At 42.1% G+C, this 23,095-nt stretch overlaps 4 protein-coding genes across 5 annotated transcripts; 3 read left to right on the top strand and 1 right to left on the bottom strand.

Annotated features, from left to right (window-relative positions):
* The first annotated feature begins 362 nt into the window (after nucleotides 1–362).
* LOC127776334 (proteasome subunit alpha type-3) lies at nucleotides 363–4,547 on the top strand. 2 transcript variants are annotated; one of them, XM_052302698.1, is made up of 11 exons: nucleotides 363–574; nucleotides 941–1,064; nucleotides 1,162–1,201; nucleotides 1,283–1,366; nucleotides 1,621–1,694; nucleotides 1,765–1,851; nucleotides 1,961–2,045; nucleotides 2,255–2,301; nucleotides 3,088–3,153; nucleotides 4,099–4,189; nucleotides 4,269–4,547. In XM_052302698.1, the coding sequence occupies exons 2-11, from the start codon at nucleotides 961–963 to the stop codon at nucleotides 4,338–4,340; spliced, it is 750 nt and encodes a 249-aa protein (XP_052158658.1). In that variant the 5' UTR covers nucleotides 363–574; nucleotides 941–960; the 3' UTR covers nucleotides 4,341–4,547. The 2 variants fall into 2 exon arrangements, with proteins under 2 accessions (XP_052158658.1, XP_052158648.1); XM_052302688.1 differs by having other exon boundaries at nucleotides 365–574; nucleotides 935–1,064.
* Nucleotides 4,548–5,341: 794 nt separating this feature from the next.
* On the top strand, nucleotides 5,342–6,288 carry LOC127769618 (uncharacterized). The gene has a single exon (XM_052295219.1). The coding sequence runs from the start codon at nucleotides 5,506–5,508 to the stop codon at nucleotides 5,899–5,901; it is 396 nt and encodes a 131-aa protein (XP_052151179.1). The 5' UTR covers nucleotides 5,342–5,505; the 3' UTR covers nucleotides 5,902–6,288.
* A 3,309-nt stretch (nucleotides 6,289–9,597) lies between these two features.
* On the top strand, nucleotides 9,598–14,128 carry LOC127779420 (histone-lysine N-methyltransferase, H3 lysine-9 specific SUVH1-like). Its single transcript, XM_052306193.1, has 3 exons — nucleotides 9,598–9,917; nucleotides 10,343–12,624; nucleotides 13,738–14,128. Exon 2 carries the CDS (start codon nucleotides 10,366–10,368, stop codon nucleotides 12,574–12,576), a length of 2,211 nt encoding a protein of 736 aa, XP_052162153.1. The 5' UTR covers nucleotides 9,598–9,917; nucleotides 10,343–10,365; the 3' UTR covers nucleotides 12,577–12,624; nucleotides 13,738–14,128.
* A 299-nt stretch (nucleotides 14,129–14,427) lies between these two features.
* LOC127779429 (probable arabinosyltransferase ARAD1) lies at nucleotides 14,428–18,695 on the bottom strand. The gene is made up of 9 exons (XM_052306205.1): nucleotides 18,190–18,695; nucleotides 17,222–17,395; nucleotides 16,626–16,783; nucleotides 16,389–16,536; nucleotides 16,161–16,276; nucleotides 15,961–16,099; nucleotides 15,136–15,246; nucleotides 14,978–15,046; nucleotides 14,428–14,777 (listed from the first exon to the last, which is right to left on the bottom strand). The coding sequence occupies exons 1-9, from the start codon at nucleotides 18,655–18,657 to the stop codon at nucleotides 14,658–14,660; spliced, it is 1,503 nt and encodes a 500-aa protein (XP_052162165.1). The 5' UTR covers nucleotides 18,658–18,695; the 3' UTR covers nucleotides 14,428–14,657.
* Nucleotides 18,696–23,095: the final 4,400 nt, after the last annotated feature.

The following is a 23,095-nucleotide window of genomic DNA, read 5'->3' on the forward strand; positions in this document are numbered from 1 at the left end:
ATGAAAAAAGATAGTAAAAGGAGCTATGTAAATGCCATATTAGTCAAAACCAAGGATGGTACTACTAAAGGCCTCGTTTGTACTTGTTTTTTAAGCTGGGGACGCGATCCGGTTTTATAGTTTTAGGGATAAATTTCAGACCGCGGTGACAAACTGAGAGACCGACAGTGAACTTATTGCCTGCAGTAGCGTAGTGGGCTCTTGCATGGTGGGCCGCACGCCGTGTTGGTAGCTTTGAGCCCGAGTCGTTCATGGGCTCATGGCCCAAATCGCATCGCGCCGCTTTTGCTCCTCCGTCTCTCTCTCTCGGCTTGGCCCGTAAGAAAAAGGAAAAAAAGAAAAAAAAAGAGGGGCGAAAAAAAAATAAAACCCAAAAGAAAGAAATCTCCTTCTCTCTCTCGATCCCGTCTCGTCTCGTCAGTCTGCACCCCGGTTGCCTCCCCGCCGCTCTCCTCTCCGGTCGACTCGTCCGCCGTCGCCGCCGCCGCGGAAGCTCCTCCCTGTTCCCTCTACTGGGTTGGCGGGGAGTGGATCGGGGATCCGCACGCAGGGGCCGATTTCTTCTCTTCGTAAGGTATGCCCTAGCTCTTCCCTGGGGTCGATTTCGCTCCTGATCTAGTTCGTTCTGGTCTCCGCTGTGAATTTCAGGAAATCCGTTCCAAATATAGGTGTTTCTAGTGGGAATTATTCCGTCCAATTAGTGTACATGCGCTGCCCATGGTTTAGGTATGGAGCTCCGTGGATGAAGAGCCCCCTCTTGACTATTTTGTAGGATGTTTTTTTAGTTAAGAATTTAGTTCATTTGATGCGCGGTAAGATCTTCCTTCATGCATTGCTGAGCGGAGTATGGGGTGATCTTCTGTTTTGATGATTGATTGTGTGGATGTGGATTGTAGACAGCTAATCTTTTAGGGTTTTTTCGTGCTTTCTTCAGGAGTAGATAACACGCAATAGTTGAAGATGAGCAGCATAGGCACAGGATACGATCTGTCTGTTACCACCTTCTCTCCGGATGGTCGCGTCTTCCAGGTTGAGTACGCCACGAAGGCTGTCGACAACAGCGGGTTCGGTTTAATTACTCCCCTTTCTTTCCTTTCTTTTGCTACCGCTTCTTCCTTTCTGTGTGCAATTATGTAATGACGTTCTAATATATGTTAACAGGACTGTTGTTGGAATCAAGTGCAAAGATGGAATCGTCCTGGTAATATTTGTAAACTGATAGACAAATTTCAAAGAGGTGTACTTTTTGTGCTCGATTGACATTTGTTTGTTGGTTCTTTAGGGTGTGGAGAAGCTAGTAACTTCGAAAATGATGCTGGAGGGATCTAATAGGAGGATCCATTCAGTGCACTGGCACTCTGGCTTGGTAACATCTTGCTTCCCTGTACATAGATCCTCAAATGTATTACGATTTCAGTGTAAAAAAAGTACAATTGATGAAGAATAAAGCAAGGATGTTGTTTATGTATTTTAATTTCTACCTCTATATTCTAGGATATAATTCTCATTAATGTTATGGTAAAAGAAGTTGTTCTCTGTCGGGGCTTCTTTTCCCCATCTTTGTCTTCCACTCACCCCATAACACATCGTGTCCTTTAACTATAAAATATTTTTTTCCAGGCTGTTGCTGGTTTAGCTGCAGATGGCAGGCAAATTGTTTCAAGAGCAAAATCGGAAGCGGCCAGTTATGAGAAGTACGCACATAAACTTGTGGGGCATGTAGACATAATTTTATGATTATCCTCTAATGCTGTGATGTACTAGGGTCTATGGCGAACCCATTTCTGTAAAAGAATTGGCTGATCGTGTGGCTAGCTACGTTCATCTTTGTACACTCTACTGGTGGCTCAGGTAAGACATTGGCATAATTGTTGCATTATTACTGGAGACATGGCTTACATGATTTAATAAAATAATTATTGTTCGGTTAGTTGATTCTAACTATATTTACATGTATCAGGCCTTTTGGTTGTGGAGTTATTCTTGGAGGTTATGATAGGGATGGGCCACAGCTCTACATGATCGAACCCTCAGGAGTCTCATACGTAAGCTAACACTACAGTACACAAGAAGTCAAACTCGTCTTAGGCTCTTGGTTTTTGTTTTTTTTCATCTCTATGTGAACCATTATTAGCAATTAAATTGTTCAATGGATGCATATAGGAGCATTCCACACCATATTTTTATACATAGATATTTTTATAGTTCCTTCTGGGATCTGAGCATATTATTCACTGAGCTGAATCCTGAACAGAAATACTTTGGTGCTGCTCTGGGTAAAGGAAGACAGGCTGCAAAAACGTAAGTTTATCAGCTTCAAATTGTATTGGGTGCTCTCTTTGTCAGCACTAATATCTTCTGTTTTAAAACAAAGTTGATGCAATTATGAAAATTAACTATTTCATATTTTCCAAGAGAACACAGGTATTGTTAATTCATCGCAACTCAGCTTGCTGATAATTGGAATATGAGGGAGGGTAGTTCCTCCATTGTCCATAATCCATATACCATCTTAGCTTTTGTAATCATCAGATCCTTACAATGTCCATCCATGTTTTGTTTGGTTTTAACATAGAAGTATGAAACGACCAAACCACATTAACATACTGATACAATTACATGTTTAACGGTTGTTATGCCTTTTGTTGTATTGACCCATCACTTAATTTGTGTGGATCACTGGAGTGTTAATGTGGATCCAATGATCCATGTACTGATGGGTGGGATTGGTTTAAAACCCACTTTTCATGAAATTTCAATATGTGTTTTTGGTCATCTTTACCCTTCTCATAGAGGAAAGAGAATATGTGTTTTTGGTCATCTTTACCCTTCTCATAGAGGAAAGAGGTACCATTAAGCCATATAGCTTATGCAAATTAGGACTTGTTTGAAGAGAACTCTCAGCAATCATTTTAGATCGACCTCTACAGAGCAAGCCTGTCAATTCTGTAATTGTCTATCTGTGTGTGGATCTGATGTCTTGTTGGTAGCTACTGTTGAGCATCCAACATTATCTTTTGCTTCAATTTGCACCGTCTTGGTCATCAGAATAGTTCTGATTCCAACTTTTCGAATTCTGTCTTTCAGTGAAATAGAGAAGTTGAAGCTTTCCGAGCTTACCTGCCGGGAAGGCATTGTGGAGGTTGCAAAGATGTATGTATTGAACACCCTTTCTCCAACAATAATAATATAATTGTGTTCATGAATTTTGCACTTTGTTTTGACTGAATGCATATCATCTACAGTTTTTTTCATTCATATTTTTCTATATATTATTTGATTTCACATATGTTTGATGCCATTCTTCGTTCTAGTGGTTATACCTGCAACATCATGCATAAGATTTATTTGCTACTCCCAGTAGATGGTGTTCTAGAACATGTGCAGTTAAACCTTGAAATCTTTACTCACTAATTAATGCAAAAAGGGTCAGATTTCATATGTGGAAAGTGACATTAATAGATTTATCATGAAAAATAAATTCATGTAATTGTATTTTTAATAATATTTAAAGGTATGACTAGAAAGGAACAATGATCAAACATGTGAATCGGAAATTGTGTTGATGTCCTAGACATCATCTAAAATATAACAGAGGTAGTAATAATCATTTAGTTATTTCTGCTTTAAAATAAAAGTACTCCCTCCGTCCCAAAATAAGTGCGCCTTCTAGCATCGGAAAGCCAAATTATGAGGGGAGGGAAATGACCTAGATACCTCTTATTAAACGAGGGATAGTTAGGAGTGGGAAGACGTGGAGGAATTTGAATGGGTGGTGATTGATAGGACAAGTAGTACTTTAAAAGAGCACTTTTTTGGGACAAATTTTAATCCTAAAGGAGCACTTATTTTGGCATAGTGGGAGTAGTTGGCTACATAATCATATCGGAAGATTTTATTGTAGGTAGATTCTTCTTTTAAAGGTAGGTTCTAGCTCGCATGAACTGTCGATGTCAACTGATGGTAATGAACAAAGCAGACTAAAAAAATAGTTTGGATATTTTATCTCTAATAATATTTAGAAATCCTTTTTGAATAAAGCTACTTGTCTGACCAAAAAAAAACAGTTCTCACTTTCTTATAATTTGTTCTGTGCAGCATTTATGGAGTACATGATGAAGCTAAGGACAAAGCTTTTGAGTTGGAATTAAGCTGGATATGTGATGAATCAAATCGCCAGCATCAGAAGGTGTTCTGTTGTTATTTAAAAATAAATAAACTCTGTCCATATTTTTGTGAACTTTGCTCACTTGGCATACTGCATACAGGTTCCTGCTGATCTTTTGGAGCAGGCCAAGGTTGCAGCTCAGGCAGCGCTTGAGGAGATGGATGCTGATTAAGAGGAGAGCCGACTATGTTCTACGTTTGGCCACTGATGAAATCTTTGATGTCATTACTGGCACACAGGGACATGGCCATTCTGTCGGATTTTAAAACTTCGCATGTACTTATGGTACTAAATTCATGGAAAGTTTGATGCTGGACAGTGAATGGATATCTGACTTTTGACTGAACTTGTCCCTTAAATCTTGATGAATTGCTCGTTTCGCGTTTGCCTTATTTGGTGTTCACCCAAGATTGAACGACTCAATGATGTTTTTCCTGCATTTTAGCGTCCTTGCCTCCAAAATTATTAACTGCAACCTTACCTGATGATATATTTGTCCGTCGCATAGCAAAATTCTCAGCTTGCAAAGTAACTTGTGAAAAATGAATACGGTTGCCTGCATAACTATGTTTGTAACACACATTGGTTGGACGGCGACTTAGCACCGCAAGAGAAGAATCGAATCGGGAAATAGTTTGTGGCACGCCATCAGAAGATTGCTGAATGAAAGTAGGTATCTGAAAGTCTAATATTCCGATGTGCCTGATCGCTTTTTTTTTGAACGGGGATTATCGCTAATGAAACTTGTGTGAAGAATGAAAGAGAGTAATTTTATTACCAAAATGGTAGACTAAAATTTGGTAATGTCAAATTAGTTTGATGTCTTCCTAAGTTCTGATAGTATTTTTATGAAAGGAAATTTTTAGAACTACCAAATTCTGGTAAATTGTATTTAGCAAGGTTATATTTAGTTCGTTACCAACCTAAAATTTCTGAAACTATCAAAAGGTAAGATTTTATTTTATAAGATCATGTTTAGTTTATTGCTGATCCATAATTTGGTAACACTAAATTTTAATACTAGTGTTTTTCTCAAATCCAGTTTAATAGTGTTAATTAAAATGATAATAAAGTAAACACTTCCAAAAACAAAACTGAGTAGACGGCCAACCCAACGGCGGCCGGTCTCGCCAAGTCGCCAACGCGATCCAGCCAGCCAAGTCCAACCAAACGCGCACCCACCAACGCCACCCGAAGCTTCGGCCCCTGTCTAAACTCCGACCCGTTCCACCGCCTCGCCGTCCACTTCCAAACCCACCCACCCCCACCACCGCCGTGATCCCCTCCAATCCCTTCGCCGGCGACCACCGGCCGCCGGCGACTCCGCCTCCGCCGCCATGCCGCCCTCCTACACCCCGACCGCCCGCCTCCGCCTCCTCGTCCTATTCCTCGCGTCCCTCTCGCTCCTCTTCGCCCAAACCCTAGCCTCGTCCTCCGCGGCGGCCTCGGAGGCCGAGGTCTCCGACCCCTGCGCCGCCCCCGTGTCGGACGCGGGGAGCGAGGCCCCGCTGTGCCCCGTGCGGTGCTTCCGGCCGGACCCGGTCTGCGGCGCCGACGGGGTCACGTACTGGTGCGGGTGCCCCGAGGCCGCCTGCGCCGGCGCGCGCGTGGCGCGGCGCGGATACTGCGAGGTCGGGGCCGGCTCCGCGCCCGTCTCCGGGCAGGCGCTGCTGCTCGTCCACATCGTCTGGCTCTTCGTGCTCGGCGCCGCCGTCCTCCTTGGCTTCCTCTGATGTGCGCGCGCCACCCGCTACACCTCCTCCCTTCCCCCTCTGTAGTTGATTTCTCCACATTTATCCGTTTCGCGATTATTTTTCTAGGTTGGTATTAGTGCGCTGTTATATGATCTGAGGGATGTTGCTGTAACAATTTGTTGTAAACTTGTAAGTTTGGAGGATTTCGTCGAGAGATGTCACACGATTTCGTCGAGAGATGTCACACAATTCTTTCATAGATCTGTTTGATTGGCCTGGGCTCTCATTTCAGAGCTGAGCTGTGCAGATGGGTCGTGATCTGTAGTTGAGATCATGTTTTGACAGTTTGTAAATGTATGCTAACAATTGCAGCGATCAGTTTCATGGTTTTGTACAAAATCGAGCTTCATGGTTTACCATTTTTAATGTGCTCTGTTCGTTTTGTTCTATGTGTGGTAGTTGTGTACATGCATGTGAATTGTGATGTCTGGATTGCTTAAAGCACTTGAGCAAATGAATGTTTAATTGAGATAACTTTAAAGTCTCATCTCTTATCTGCCATAGTGTTGTGATGGAGCCAACTGTTCCATTTTTTTCTGAAAGATTAAAGATGGCAGTAGAAGCAATTACAACTATCATTTGATTAGTCATTATATTTGGTTCATATTTCTCATGTGAACATCAAGGGGTAAACTCCATACTTAAGGACTTGGGGTTCATGCGACATGGAGGGAAGTGAACTGATATAGTATATCTGATCCCCATTAGCTGATTATATTGTTCTTGTTTTATGCTTTGGCATCATGGCATGATTTTAGCAGTTATCCGTAGAATCCTATGAAATACTCAATGATTTGTGGTGTTAGATACAGCACGATTCTCAGTTCTCTGTATTATCATGTGGATAGAATGAATGTATAACTGCATACTGTGGGTCTGGCTATGCGGTAAGAAGTCCAATTTTTGAAACATTCATTCCTCTATTCGATACATAGTTTATGGTTTCCTATCTTGAATAAAAGGTCCCAGTTCCTTTCTGTTCCATGTGCATGAGAAGACGTGTGATAATGAGAAGAAGAAAGATGTGTGGAGTATTTGCATACATGAACTACAATTTGCCCAGATTGAAGCAGTATATATATCCTAGAGCTGCAGAGGACAGTAAGACAGTACTGCCCATATGGCCCTGCAACTTATGATGGACAACTACCTCTTGTGTTCTGCCATGAAGGGAAGATTGTCTGTTTACTCTGGTGAGTCATGTGCATCTGATTAGCTGCTGGCTTGATGCACCTTCTGTTATGCCATTTTTGCTTCTTTTTTTTGTGACTCAAAATTTAGCGCCTCACTTCATTCTTATCCAATAAACATTACTCCTATGCATGGGTTTGGGAAGATTATTGAAGTTGTTGAGCCTGAAAGAGTAACTAAATGACAAAAATATTAGATGTCTTAAGGTCCACATGTTATATTATATAGTGTTTCAAATCATATTATGCTTGGAGACTTTTTTTTTCTGGAACTTGCTTTTACCCACGTTACATATATTGAGGATTGTTCTTTATTTTTTGGCTCCGATAATAAATAGAGCTTATTCTGGTACTTGAAGTTCTTCTTTCTACAGCCGTTTTGATTCTATGGATTTGAACCTGAGTACTGTGGAAGTAAGCAATTATTCTCTCTATCAGCAACAGCTTCTTATAAAATCTATGTATCTTATCATTGTTAATACCTTCTAGACTGCGATCTTCATAGGAGAGCAAGGTTGGAAGATCAAGTGTTATTCTCACTAGTCTCAAGGATCACCTGAGAGATATTCAGCACTGTAGAAAAAATATTGTTTCCGTTGGTTTTCATGCAGCTCTGGTGCATTTTAACTTTTCCTTGAGTCAGAACATCTCCTGCCTAAATATTTTCCTGTCTCGCCCTAGATATGATTGTCATGGTGGAAGTTGCAAGCGACATTTTAGTGTTTCACAGTTAAAATTGTACATTACGTTATCGTTTATAGTAAATCCAGGCATACAAAAGTCAAATTACAGCGATAATTATGATGACATTAGGATTGAAGATGTATGAAACTTAAAATTATTGACACTGAAGATACATGCTTAAAGGAAGCCCTTTCTGTATGTCCATCCTATCTACCCTGTTTCTCTCGGCAAAGCCAGTGAGGCCTTGAAACTTGTTGCTCATCCAAGGCATCTTGCAACATCAGTTACATCATCAGTATAAAATATGGAGATGTAGAGACGGAGATGTAATAGTTGCAGCGGTTCATGGTGACGTGTTGTAATGATGGTGCCATGTGACGGCAGACAACGATGTTATATTAGCTATCAGAATCGTGTTTTGTTCAGTCTCACTTTGCTCGAGCCGTTTAGCCCTTTATATTAAAAGATCAATAAAAAGATAATATCGTTTTCTCATTTGGATAACCTCAAAAGATTTTGAGGGCGAAGGATGTAGAAAGACAATTTATCGTCTTCACATGTATGCATGTCTTATTACGAAACATCGAAAAAAATAGTTATCCTATATTTTACAATGGAAGTAGCATCAAGAAGTAAAATGGATCTTGATCGCAAGACTTTCATTGAGAAGAGAGAAAAATAGACTTGATGATCCAATGGTGCTTAATGAAAAGGTTGGCACTCTATGGATTAGAGATAATAAATTGATCTTCTGGGTACATTAATGCCAACCCTTTGTCATTTAGAGCTCTTAACGCATCTCCAACGGTATGACTATCACACTTTCTAAGCTAAAATTTGGTAACTGTGAACTATAAATGATAGCAGACCCGCTAACCAGATTTCTAGCTAGCCAAACTTAGACATCTGGACTGGCTGGCTAAACCTGGTTGCCAATCGTGGGCCTCACACCGCTCCTCCTTCCACTTTCCGTCCTCGCAAAGATCGAGCACCTTCTCATCGTCGTCGCCATCACCCGTCGCCGCCTGGATCCATCGGCCTCCATATACATCTACATGTTGTTTCAATGGTTGGTTGTTCACCCAACCCAAGTACCAGCACTTACTATGTGAACTAGATTTCGAAAATATTGTGAAAACACATACTACATAGCAAGCTTTTGATTTTTTTTAAAATACATAGGTGATCCAGATCATAAAATGCTTTATTACTTCTTTAGAAATGTGATGCATAATCTGGATATAGAATGTTGTGAAAACGTTTTATTAACCCGGTAGGCTAATAATTCTTTAGAAATACTGCACGCGAACTGGATTTAGAATATAGTGGAAACATTTTATTGCTTACCTAGTTACCTGACATGCTATTGATTCTTCATAAATACGATAAACCATGTGGATATAGAATGTTGTAAAATTAATTTATTACTTACCTATAATGCTTTACGCCAATTAGATTTAGAATTTCGTGGATCTCTAGAAATACTTTACGCAAAATAGATTTAGAATATCGTGAAGACGTTGTATTACTTATCTGACAGGCTATTGAAAAACACAATATGTGGTTTGGATTAGAATATCGTGAAAACGTTCTATTGCTTTTCAATAGATGCTACTACTAATTCTTTAGGAATGAAATTAATTCCAACAAAAAAATATGCAAAATTTCTTCAAAGCATTCCTTTCCACTCCTGCGGATGGAAACGAGGAGGGATTTTAATTTTGAATAAAAAAACCGAGAAAAAAAATAAAGAATGACCAGAATGCCCTCTTGATGTTCTCTCCTCTCCTCCATTGACCATTGCCTTCTTTTCTCTCTCTCTCTCGCTCGCTTCCTCGGTTGCTCACTCTGTGTGTGTTCCCTCCTTGTGCTGAGCCGCGGCCGCGGCCGGCCTTCCGCCTCCTCCTCGCCTCCTCGTGCGCGCCGCTGGCGAGCGGCCTCGGAGTGCGCGACGTGTGCAAGTGCTCCTACTCTCCTTCGCGATCCCACTCTCCTCCTCCGCACCTCAGCTTTGCTCTCGCGCAGGGCCAGCGAGCTGGTTCGGAGAGGGCGGTGTGGCTGGCCTCCCCTTCCACTGACCTCCGTCTCGTCTCTTCTCGAATCGAATCGAACGAACTGAAGGTATTCATTCTTCTCTCTACCTCCTCTTCCGCGATGATTCGTGGGGGCGGCGTAGGTAGGGTATCCATCCTGACCTGGGATTGATTTCTTTCCCTCCACTTAACACACACACACAGTTTTTATTTTATTTTATTTTGGGGTGGGAGGGGTTCTTTGATGCATGTTGCAGTACTGATCTCTATTCGTTTCCGAAAGAAATAAAAATGAAAACTTTGGGGTTTGAGCTGAACCCCCATGCCCCGTGTTAGTGTTGGCCCCGGCATCTGTCAAGTGTCAAAGTTGTCTCTTTTTTTATTTTTTTTTTGAAGTGAATTGTGCGAATAGAGGTTAGAGAAGTCGCATGCAGATGCTAAAGTTTGTTCCTTTTTTTGTTCATTTTGGCAAACAGTGATGTGCCGGGATTAACCTGTGATTTGTTAATGCAGATAGTCAGCTGATACTAGTGAAGATGAACCGGGAATCAAATTTCATGCCTACTCCTGATCAGGATGTTCTGGAAGTCAAGCCCCTGAAGACTTTGGCTCCAATGTTCCCTGCACCATTGGGGGTCGATGTGCTTAACCGGTCGACAGCCCCACCGCTGGTATTTGTCGCACCAGCTGGGCAGTTTCCTTGGGTTTTTGGATCTTTGAACATTCCTGCGGTCAGATCGTTTGCCGCTTTCGGTGGTCAGGATGCTAGTGGAGGCAAGACTGCTGGTGGTGGTGATCAGGATGCTAGTGGAGGCAAGACTGCCGCTGGAGGTGATCAGGATGCTGGTAGAGGCGAGACTGCTGCTTTTGGTGGTCAGGAAACTGGCAGAGGTGAATCTGTTGCAAATGGGACTCCAAATGTAGGTGCTAGTGCAACTGGGCCAATTGACGCCACTCCTATCTCAGCTTGCAAATCAACACAACCAAGTGTGATATCACTGGATGATGACGACAATGATGATGATGAGCCTTACGGTGGTAACCAAACATCAGCATCTGGACGGAAGATCAAGAGGCCATCCCATCTCAAAGGATATAACATAAGTGATGGTTTGGGCACCGACAGCTCCAACGGAACAAAGAAACGCCCTAAGACCTCTAATAGGAAGGCTGCTACTGACAATGAGATTTCCTTGATGCCTCCATCCAGCGATCCCAGGGAGGTTGTTGAAGTGCTTCTCATGACCTTCGAGGCACTGCGGCGTAGGCATCTTCAATTGGATGAGACACAAGAGACTAGCAAACGTGCAGACCTGAAGGCTGGTGCCATCATGTTGGCCAGTAATCTGAGGGCTAACATTGGGAAGAGGATTGGAGCTGTCCCTGGAGTTGAAGTAGGGGATATTTTCTACTTCAGGATGGAGCTATGCATTATCGGCTTGCATGCACCTAGCATGGGTGGAATTGATTATATGAATAAGTTTGGTGATGAGGATGACTCTGTAGCAATATGTATTGTTGCTGCAGGTGTTTATGAGAATGATGATGATGATACAGATACACTGGTCTACAGTGGTTCTGGAGGTATAAGCAGGAACAGTGAGGAGAAGCAGGACCAGAAGCTTGAGAGGGGTAACCTTGCTCTTGAGAGGAGTCTGTCCAGAAAGAATGTGATCCGGGTTGTACGTGGTTACAAGGATCCAGCTTGCTTGACTGGGAAAGTTTATATCTATGATGGTCTTTATAAGATTCATGAGTCCTGGAAAGAAAGAACAAAGACTGGGATCAATTGTTTCAAGTACAAGTTGCAGCGAGAGCCAGGACAGCCTGATGCAGTTGCAATCTGGAAGATGTGCCAGAGATGGATAGAAAATCCAGCTGCTAGAGGCAAAGTTTTGCACCCTGATCTATCATCTGGTGCTGAAAATCTCCCAGTGTGTCTTATCAATGATGTTAACAGTGAGAAAGGACCAGGGCACTTCAACTATATTACTCAGGTCAAGTACTTGAAGCCACTCCGCTCTATGAAGCCATTTCAGGGTTGCAGATGCACTAGTGTTTGTCTGCCTGGTGATACCAGTTGTGATTGTGCACAGCATAATGGAGGTGACTTACCGTACAGTTCATCAGGATTGCTTGTATGTCGCAAGCTTATGGTATATGAATGTGGTGAATCTTGCCGATGTTCAATCAACTGTCGTAATAGGGTAGCCCAAAAGGGAGTAAGGATCCACCTTGAGGTCTTCAGGACCACAAATCGAGGCTGGGGTCTTCGTTCATGGGATCCTATACGGGCTGGGTCATTTATTTGTGAGTATGTTGGTGAGGTTGTTGATGATACTAAAGTTAATTTGGATGGTGAAGATGATTATCTTTTTCGAACTGTCTGTCCTGGCGAGAAGACATTAAAATGGAATTATGGGCCTGAATTGATAGGGGAACACAGCATAAATATTTCAGCTGATACTTTTGAGCCGCTGCCCATCAAGATAAGTGCAATGAAAATGGGAAATGTTGCACGTTTCATGAACCATAGTTGCAACCCTAACACCTTCTGGCAACCAGTTCAATTTGACCATGGAGAGGATGGTTATCCGCACATCATGTTCTTCGCACTGAAGCATATTCCTCCCATGACAGAACTAACTTATGACTATGGCGACGTCGGATATGAATCTAGGGGTGTAGGGTCTAGAGCTAAGAACTGCCTTTGTGGATCCTCAAATTGCCGGGGCTTTTTTAGCTGACTGTTGAAGATGTGCATTATCTTATCAACATGCAAATATATTTACCTGGTAAAAAAATTCATCTTATTGATGTTTTCAACTTTGACCACCGTGCATACTAATAATTTCTCTGCTGTTAGAAATTCCTGTTTGTCCTGCTCATGCATTCTTGTTCTCACCTGATTTCCATTCTACACGCAATTAATTCTATGTCCATTCTTGTTGCCATGCATGCTTATGCTGCGCTGCCTTTCATATGGACTTCTGACTTGGTCCTAAAATTAAAAATAATAAGCTGTTAGGCTATTACCCCTGTTGGATGTAGTAGGTCAGCCATCATAATTAACTCAAAACTAATCTCTTTTATTTTGGACGTTTTGTATAGAAGGAACGAAAAACTGTTATTATATCACTCCTCATGTCATTGTGAGTGGCGACAATCTGCAGTGAATTTTCTTTATGCAGTAAGGCACTAGGCAGCTATATCCTCCATACATCCCCGCAAAAAAAAAAGCTATATCCTCCATACAGAATTTTGCCCCTGTCCACCCCCCCCCCCCCCCCCCCTCTCTCTCTCTCTCTCTGACCCTCTCCCTATAGGTCTTCTATCATAGCTTGTTTGCAGTTGAATAATTCGTACTTCCACATAATTGTGTCCTAGGAATGCACTGCAACTCGCAAGGATATGGTTACTCATGTGACCCTGTCATTGGAGATTCTTTATTTTCAAGACCATTATTGAGATATATTACAGCACAGCCACAGTAGTTGCTGCTTGTTTATTTCAAATGACTAAGTTGTTTTACTTCATTGGTTATCTCACTTATCTGTCCACATAATTACTGTCCTGCCAAGTTGATGTGAGATTCAAAATTAGAACTTTGCTGTTGCTTCTGATTGTTTAATTACTTTGAATCGCTAATACAAGAATATCATATCTGAGGTTCACTCTTTGTCTCTTTCAAAACACTGCAATGCATTTGGCAGCGTTTACATGACACCAGAAAGGGGCTTGTGAATCTTGTTAAGTATACCAACTTGTCATTTAGCATCTCAGATTGTTTGATGCAACACCAAGAAGGGTGTACTTACTATGAATTTTTTTAACTAGCTCCTTGTTTTCCTCTATTTGTGGACAACTTATCTTGGGATAAGCTCTCACTGGTTGTCTTGCTTTTGCAGATCCTTTTGCTTTTTTGGTGGTACTAGGAAGTGGACTATGTTCAAGACTTTAGAAGTATGGAGAAGCTGGTTACTTCAAATGGCTAACCTCGTTTGCCGCTGTGGAAGTAGTAATAGTAAATTAGTGCAACATTTGCAATGCCCATTCTCGTGGAGTCTCTCGCGATGTGTGAATGTAGGCCTTGCAAGATCAATTTTGTAAAATTATGTGGGGGGGGGGGGGGGGGGGGGGCATGTGATGCTGCTGATCTGACTACAGTCGATGATGTTTGGGTAGGCAAAGTTGGGACTGAACCCCTCGCGGTCAGCTGTGAATTCAGAAGCTGAGATATTTGGATAAATGCTGATATGGTGGCATATGGTTACTTCGAAAGTTTGTGGATTTCCGTCATGATTTTTCTCTAGAATTGGTTCAAAGCTAGGTACACAATGCGGTTGCATATCTTTTCGTTGAATTAACTAGTAAAATACGGTGCGTGAGTAATGCTAGCTTTTACCTACGACTGGACTTTGGATTTCTCAACCATCACAAAATCAGGCAAAAGCTATCTAGCTTTAGCGATGAACGGTAAAGTTCAAGCAAGTAGAACTGCTAGTCATTCCACAAGATCACTGAAGCATGTGCCAAATAATAAAACCTTGATTACATCAGAGGACATCTTGTTCCTTAACATTGGGTGTCATGCAATCTGAGTAAAAAGTTTCTATCATCACAGGATTTGGCACACTGCATATCTGCAAGTCTTCAACCGAAGTATTGTTACACCCCAATTACACACGTCACGGGCAAAATGGATCAAAAGTATGTTGTGTTTTTCAAGGACCATTTACACAAGCGCCTTAGTGTCAGAAGCCCGGGCTAGTAACAACTAAAGAATAGCTAAGCTATGGAAATCGGAAATACAAAATATAAGGTAGACTCAAAACATCCTCGTGTTGTTCCCCACTCTGCAGTCGCATGTACATACGCTCCTTGACTCTCTGACCACGCGTTGAGACCGTCGAATATGCAACTTGATGTTTACCAGCTTACCAGCAATCTGCATTTCAGGTTCCATAAGTGGCATATGGATTCGTTGAGGGGATTTACAGAAATAATCACCTTAACTCTTTAAAGCATGAGGATCATAGAGTGATGGGAATGCTTGAGGTGTTAACAAAAGTTGTTGCAAGAAAATCTCTCTTCATGGCACAGCTACACAAGTATCTATGGATGCTAGAAGAGTTCGAATAGAATTACCATTCTCCATGTAAGATCTTCAGGTCCAAGAGGCCGAGCAGGACTTGAATATAGAAAATGTCTTGAGTACTGTAAATGAATCACAAGTAAAATTGCTGTCCACAAAATTGAAGCTTCCGAAAAACTTCATGCAATATATGTTAAAATACCAAGCTAACCTTCAGAAGATTTGATTGCATTTCTCTGATTCTTTTGGCATCAATACTTCTCAGGTACTTCACCAGCCAACCAGGTTGAACAGCATCACTTGATGAAACAAACAATGCTATCTGCAGAACAAATCAATCATTGTGCTGTGCACTGCAATTCACTATTGAAAATATGTGCTTTAAATTGCAGCAACACAAATACAAACGAGAATACATGAAAAAAACATCATGCTACCATAAAAGACTCAAGAAAATCTGGTGGTTATTTAAGACATGAAGTGTCCCACAGATTGTAAAGTATATGCAGAATAGCAACCGACTTCTATTTAGTTTATAGTGGGTCAATCACCAAAGGGCCTTTATTTAATTTATAATGGAAAATCACTGAGGTAATTTCTCTCCTTGCTTTTTATCACAAGCTTGCACATGGTGCAAGTACACATAAAGTAAAAAACTACTGAAGTATACTGAATTCATAGGCATGTCAAATTTCACAGAAGCTTCCCCCAAAGAAAATAATCACATAAGCTTCAGAGACTTAATTGGTGCAGAAAAGTATGGTTGGTACAAGTAGCCTTTGTAGAATTTTTTCTATTTAAAATAGCCTTTGTAGAATTGAATCCAGACCTGTCAAACTAGCTGATAACATGGCCATTGAGCTACCCTAACTCTCTGACTATTGACATATACATCAAATACAAAGTAGCACAGCATCCCGTTCTTCAAGCAAGACATCAAATTTTGGAGCTCCACTCAGATATATGTAGTAAAACCTTTACTAAGATACGTGGTATGAGAAAACAGTACATTAATACTGCGATAAACCAAGTTTACCTTCCTGTAGTCAAGTATTCCTTCAAAAGGAAGCTCTAGTTCATCACTGACTATAACTGGTATGCAACCACTAACAATTGCATCAAACAGACGAGCAGAAGATGGAGTATCCCCAGCCGGATTCAAGCAAAAGAGAGACCTGCCAGTCAAATATATTCAGTAACAGCTACAATACAAATAATATAGAATTGTATATTTACTTGCGCATGCCGTTCTGAGCTGCTGCTTTGCCATCAGCTCCAGCAGTCCCTTCTTCTATGATTATGCCTTCTGCATCTTTTAGTTCTGTCACAAGTTTACTGCGGATCTTGCCTCCCTAAACAAAAAACAGAATAAAGAATTAAGATTCACATAAGCCAACTTGAATTTCAAGTATTGCGTGCATGTATTTCATGCTGTCAAAAACTGGAAAATGACAAGAAGCATACAGCATTCCTTCTCAGTCTTCCTCGAAAGAATAGCAATGTGCTTCTTCTAGATTGAGTTTCTGATACACACTTAGAATCACAAAGATCAACATTTGGAACATATGGAAGGATGACATCCTTTTCCAAATAAACTTGCCCTGGTTTATACCTGAGAAAACGGGTGAAACTGAGTTTGGTAACACAACTATTGCACACAGAAGCTATTTAAGGCAAAGCAGCAGACAATTAATACCATACCAGTTCCCAGTAGAATCCATGTCAGGCAGAAGCCATATAGCCTTCTTCACAAATCTCCGAACTGACTTAAATGACCATGGGTGATGAACGGGAATTACATGATCTCTGCCTTCTGAACGTTGCCAAGCAGGTTGATCAGTAACCCATTTCAAAGCTTCCTAACACCAACAAAACAACAATATCAATACTGTCCTCTTGCAAATAAACTTGGGTGAAGAAATTTCATGACAATATCCTTCTGTAAATAAACCTAGCCACCTAGGTGAACAAATTTCAGGACAAAGTCCACTTGATAATAAACTTAGGTGAATATATTGTGCAACATGTGGAGAAATAGATGAAAATGATCCCTACAGTCAAGTGAACCAAGAAAAGCCATCACAGAAAGTGGTAAGAAAACTGAGCTCAGGTAAAGCCCTGCCCTATTCCAGTTATGACTAGAGAAAAGTTCAACTCTCTTTACTACTGAGTATTGAATGCCAGACTGCCAGCAGGAACTATCAAAATTTTAGTTGTAAATAAACACTAGCTAGTCCATGTGCATACCCTACAACAAACACTAGCTGAAAAATAAACCTTGAGAGATGCTCCCACACCCTATAAAGTGCCTTGCATTCTTGTTTCTCCAGCAAGAAGTAACTGATTGTTGTGAAGAATGGTACGTAGAAAATGTCTGCTTCTTCTTGACGCCGAACCCTGATAACATTCTTCAAAAGTCTTTGTGATTCGGGCGCAATGAGATCAGCCCACAGCCAATAGTCAATAGAATGCTGCATATGTGAGCAGATAACAAATCAGAGATTGGAAAAAAGAAAAACATACTGCCGACAAGTGAAACCGGTTAATTATATCCTTCCAAATTGAGATAGTTATTCCAGGATCTTAAAGAGAACATCAGAAGCTTGATTCACACATGATGTACATCACTAAGTACGGATCTGTAATGTTAAAAAAAAATGAGCATCGTCCAAACTTCAAACGCTGTCTTGAAACACATATGACTACCAATTTGTACAGACTAAATAGCAAATGTAACAGGAATCACAAAGATGTCTAGCATCAAAAACTATATGTGATCACTGGTCAGAAATATCGAAAGCTCACTTCTCACAAAACTTGCCACAAAAATCAAAATCTAAAACTACTCTATGAATTGGATCCAACCCAGAAGCACATGCACCTCACTAGATAGCATCGGATCCCAAATACATCACACGGTCGTATCTAATCAATCGCCAAATTTTTGAGAGAAAAACGACTACGGTAATAAGTTAATAAGTCCTTAAAGGGATCAGAATATATCAAACCACTAAGATCTAATGTGTACACATGCTTGTAGCAGTAAGACAGTAACATCTCCAAATTTTCCAAAGCATCAGAAAATACTTGCAATGTTGCATCATACAGTAGCACAATGCTTCTCACCCCAAAACAGCAAGCAATCCACATCAATTTGCTCAATCTTGTCACCATTTTGCGAACAAAAACACTCGTCAACTTGAAACCCACAAGCACTCTCCACTCTCCACTCTCCACGGCTATGCGGAAAGCAGTTCGATCTCACCTGTTCGACGAGCCGGTGCACGGGGCTCCCGTTGGAGGTCAGGTTGGAGGTCTCGCGGTACGAGTCCCTGAACAGCCGCAGCAGATCGTACGTGAACCTGCTCGGCATCTCGTACACGTAGACCCTGAGAGGCGCCGGGGCCGCCGGCCAGGCGCCGCCCCCGTGGAGCCTTGCCTCCTCCTCGGCCCGGATCGCGGCGTCGAGGTCGCCCGGGGCCGCGGAGGAGGGCGCGGAGCGGCGGGGCGAGGCGAGGAAGCGGTCGAGGGAGGCGAGGAAGGCGGTGTCGGCGGCGGAGCCGGGGCCGGAGCTAGGGCTAGCGAGGCCACCGGGCGAGGAGGGGGAGAGGAGGAGGGAGTAGGAGGCGGCGAGGAGGAGGAGGAGGAGGAGGGCGGTGGCGGCGAGGAGGCCGCGCGGTGAGGCGGCGCGCGCGCGCGCGAGGGAGGAGGAGGTGAGCTGCTTCCCAGCCATGGCGGAGGCACACTGGAACACTGGGAGCCCAAGACGCGGTTGTGCTTAGCGTTTTGTGGTTAAGTTCTAGTTAACGCCGTGTTTAGTTCCAAAATAATTCTTCAAACTTCCAACGATTCCATCACATCGTTTCAATTTCAACCAAACTTTCAATTTTGGTATGAACTAAATACACCATAAGTAGAGAGGCTCTGATAGAAACAGTGCAGACGCAAACGCTCCTATAAACACACATATATCTCTATATGTAACATTACCGATATGAATATCTCCAAAGATTCAAGTAAGTATATCTTGAAATTTACGGAGTTATTATAGAAACATAATTTTACTTCACGACTCTCAAACCAAATTGCACTGCACATTTGCTGTTCAGAACTTCATATTTCAGAATTCATTCGGCCAATAAGCCAAACCATATTGCAGTTCAGAACTTCATATTTCAGAAATTCATTCAGTCGGCCATGTATACAGCCGTACAGGAAAGAAGTAATTGCCATCTGCAAATTAAAGGACTTTTATTGCAGAATGATTTTTTTCTATCCACCAAATAAACTGTCATAATCTGATTTATTGAGTTAACTAAAAAGTTGATTCGTTCTATCCTTAAATCCACCAGAGATTGTAGTCCCAGTTAATAAACATCTAATATCGTATAGCCAAAATAACCTACTGTACAATCTATCACAAAAGCCTGTCACTAAACTACAGTATAAAAGACTGTACTCAAATTTACAGAAAGATAAAAAAAACGCCCAAAATTAAACTGTTGCACAGAACAGAAGCCATTGCCATCTTCAGTGGTAGAAGATGTTCTTCTGGAAATTAACGGTGGTAGAAGATGTTCCTCTGGAAATTAAGAGCACCAGCACCATCTACACAACCATATGAATCGACTCCCGTACTGTCATCCATAACAATACCATCTGCAGTAACTCCCGTGCTGAAATAATTCCATGAAGAAGGAGGAATCATATGCAATGGCATAGGATCCACCGCCGCCGCCGCCGCCGTCGCCGCCGCGGCGGCGTCTCCTCCGGCTCCGGGAAGAGAAGAGCCAGGGATTTCTTGGTGCGACGAGGAGGCCGAGCTGGATTCTGACGGCTGCCTGATCACAATGCCTTGGTTTTGTGGCTGTTCCTCCTGCTGTAGCTTCTTCGGCTTCTTCGGCTTCTTGCTGCGTTGTGGTTTGAACTTCTTGGTGGTAACTTTGTTGTCCTTGTTGGTAACTTTGCACAACACCCAGTCGTTGAGCTATTTATAAACAGGAAAAAAAAAGAAAAAAAACACAGTAGAATTAGTATACTCCTACTAATCATCACAACAACTATTTTATCAAACTTTTTAAACCTCTGGCTGCTCATCAGTTTCATAAAATACAAATGTGGGTACATTTGTTTTAAAAAAGTGATTCTATAAGCTTATTCTAAATAGAAAAAAAAATATATAGTCATGCGATTGATATGATAGTAGCTAACCCGCATGGGCTTCTCCTCCGCGTCGAACGGCCGGTTGGAGTTGGAACACACGAACTCCCACATCTTCCACGGCGTCTTGATCGCGTTCTCTTTCTTCAACTTTGGCGTCGGCATGCTCTCATCGTATTCGTGATAGGTGAGGCATGCCTTGTATCCAATCAACATGTTATCGCTGAGGGCGTCAAGGACGGCCTCGTTCTTGGTAGTCGACTTCCAAAAACCCAATTGACCGGTGCTTCGGCTAGGCCTTTTGCCTTTGTTGTATTTCCGGTTTCTAGGTGAAAACATGTACCAGTTTCCTTCGCGGCTGGGACCCAGCTTACTCGCTAGAACCAAAAAAAAAAAAGTGTGATGTGTTAATAAAGTGTGATATATGTTAACCAAGAACATGGAAAGATGCATAAATTAAGCGGCAAACTTAAAAAAAAAATAGTGTGATAGGTTAACACTAAAAAATAATGTGATATGTTAATAAACAGAAATAGTGTGATGTGTTAACACAGTGAAATATGCTAACCAAGAATAGAGAAAGGTGCATAAAATTAAGCAGCAAACTCGAAAAATAGTGTGATATATAGCAGGTTAATTAACACAAAAATAATAATGTGATATGTTAATATAGTGTGATATATATTAACAAAGAACAGATAAAGATGCACAGTTTAAGAAAAAAACAAAACTAAAATATCATAGTTATGTTAATACTAAAAATAGTGATATGTTAATATAGTGTGATATACATATATATGTTAACAAAGAAAAAAATGTACAAATTGAACACAGCAAACCTACTAAGTTCTTTAGGATGGTCGGAGTAGACGTCGCAGACATGCATGTAGCTGTAGCTGGGCAGCTGCTCGCCGCGTAGTTTCGGCCGGAGGAAGTCAAGGATAAGTTCTATATCCGACGGCACGAACCGGATTCCGGGCACGCCCAAATATCTACGCGTCTCCTCCTGATCCTGCAGAGGTTGCTGATCCTGAAGCTGCTCCTGATTCTGATTTTTGAGGAGAAGAAACTGCTCCTGCTCATGCCACTCCTGATCCTGATGCAGCCATGGCAGGAGAAGAAACTGCTCCTGCTCATGCCACTCCTGATCCTGATCCTGCTGCAGCCATGGAACGGGAACAAGCTGCTGCTCGCGATGATCCTCCGACGATGGCATCAGCAGGGGAAGCGGCTGCTCGAGATTCTCGAGATTCTCCTCCTCCGGCCATGCAGAACCGGCCGGCATTGTGCTGCTAATCTGCAGCTGCTGACTCTGCTGCGGCCACGCAGATTCGGAGGATTCAGCCATTGCCGTCGACGGAGATTCAATTCGGACAGCGAATTTACCGCGATTTAAGCGATCTGATGAGTCGGAGGCCTACAATTTAAGCGATCTCACGCACGAGATCGTATGATAGTGCGGCGGGGCCGGGGGCATTCAAAATAACCTTTTAAACACGAACGAATAGTGTCCGTATTTATCACGACTGCTGTAATTACATTATTATTATTACGTAATACTACAAGGCATATGTGGGACTCGAATAACCCAAGCACGCACGAGTGGAGCTTTATTTGTGAGTTTGATGGGAGTACGTATGATCTGTCAGCCAATCAGCTCATGACCAGGCCCCATATGTGTGTTGGGCTGGGCCGGATGTCAATGTGAATTTTACTTGAAAAAAATATTAAGTTCACATGACGTCCCTTAACTTTACATCAAGTTTGTCTAAGGTCCCTAAACCACAATACATAAATCTCTACCCCTCAACTATTAAAAGCCGTGTAAAGTAGGTCCTATGGCAGTATGGACCAAAAATTCCTCTGATTTCGCTGACGTGGCATATGGTAGGCCCCACTTATCAGCAAATTTTCAACGGAGTGAGCTCTCTCATTGTTGTCTGGCCAGCTCTCGGACGACAGCGATGACATCGGCGGCACTAACGTGGAGGTTGATGACGGCTCCATCACCAGTGGCAAGTTCGTCACCTCGAGGCACCCCCCCCCCTCAGCGACGGCTCGGCTTTGTGGCAAAGCGGCGTCGGCCCATCCTCAAGGCGGAGCGACGACGCGTCTCAATAGATCCACATATTCTGTGGTGTAAAATCTTGGTAGTATTTAATTAGCAGTTGTAATGGATCAAGGACCATGGGTTTTTTCACAATCCTATCTACTCCTTTAAATATATTCCTAAGCTAAAAGTGTATAGAAATTAAGCTCTCAAATTTTTTTAGGCTAAAAAGTTAAGTCTATTACCACCCTTATATTTGAGAGATCATGGACATATATAAGAGTAAAAAAGAAGAAAAAAACCCCAACCTGTGAGACATATATGCATGAATAGATCTCACCCTTTCGAAGGCCCTATATGGAGCACACTATTTTTTCCCCTTTTCTATTGACTAATCACCTTGAAACGTAACTAAAGTGTTAGTATTTCAGTTTGTTCAATCCAGCTCGCGCATGATTATTTCTCCCTACTTTTGCACTGCTGCACTCGTCACGTACTCACGTAGAGTGTTGTGTACTGAATACGCGATTGGAGGTGAGCTATATGAGAGGAAAACCTGCATACATACATACGCATCGGTGACCCCGACCTATGAAACGAACGAACGATCAGCCGCCGCCGCCCAATGACGACGACGATCGATCTCGCCTCTTGCTGATGAGACGAGGTCGCCATCGGAGGAAATTATTGGTGCAATGGGGCATGCACGGCGTGTGCATGCAACAATCGAAGAGAAGAAGAGTTCCCAATTCGATCACGTACAGCGAAAGCAGCACGCATATGCACGTAGGCGGCAGCACGAACGCACGCAATAAGGGTGTGTGTGTGTGGATGGGATATATATGCAGGCATGCTTGCGTTGTGCACCGAAAATTTTGTAGCTAGCTCATCACTTTGGGAGGTCACCTTCTTTTGTTGGCTAGTAACATCAGCAACCAATGCATTGTTATTTAGGGAAAGC

The sequence above is a fragment of the Oryza glaberrima genome, chromosome 1 (assembly GCF_000147395.1).
Source record: "Oryza glaberrima chromosome 1, OglaRS2, whole genome shotgun sequence".
NCBI lineage: Eukaryota > Viridiplantae > Streptophyta > Magnoliopsida > Poales > Poaceae > Oryza > Oryza glaberrima.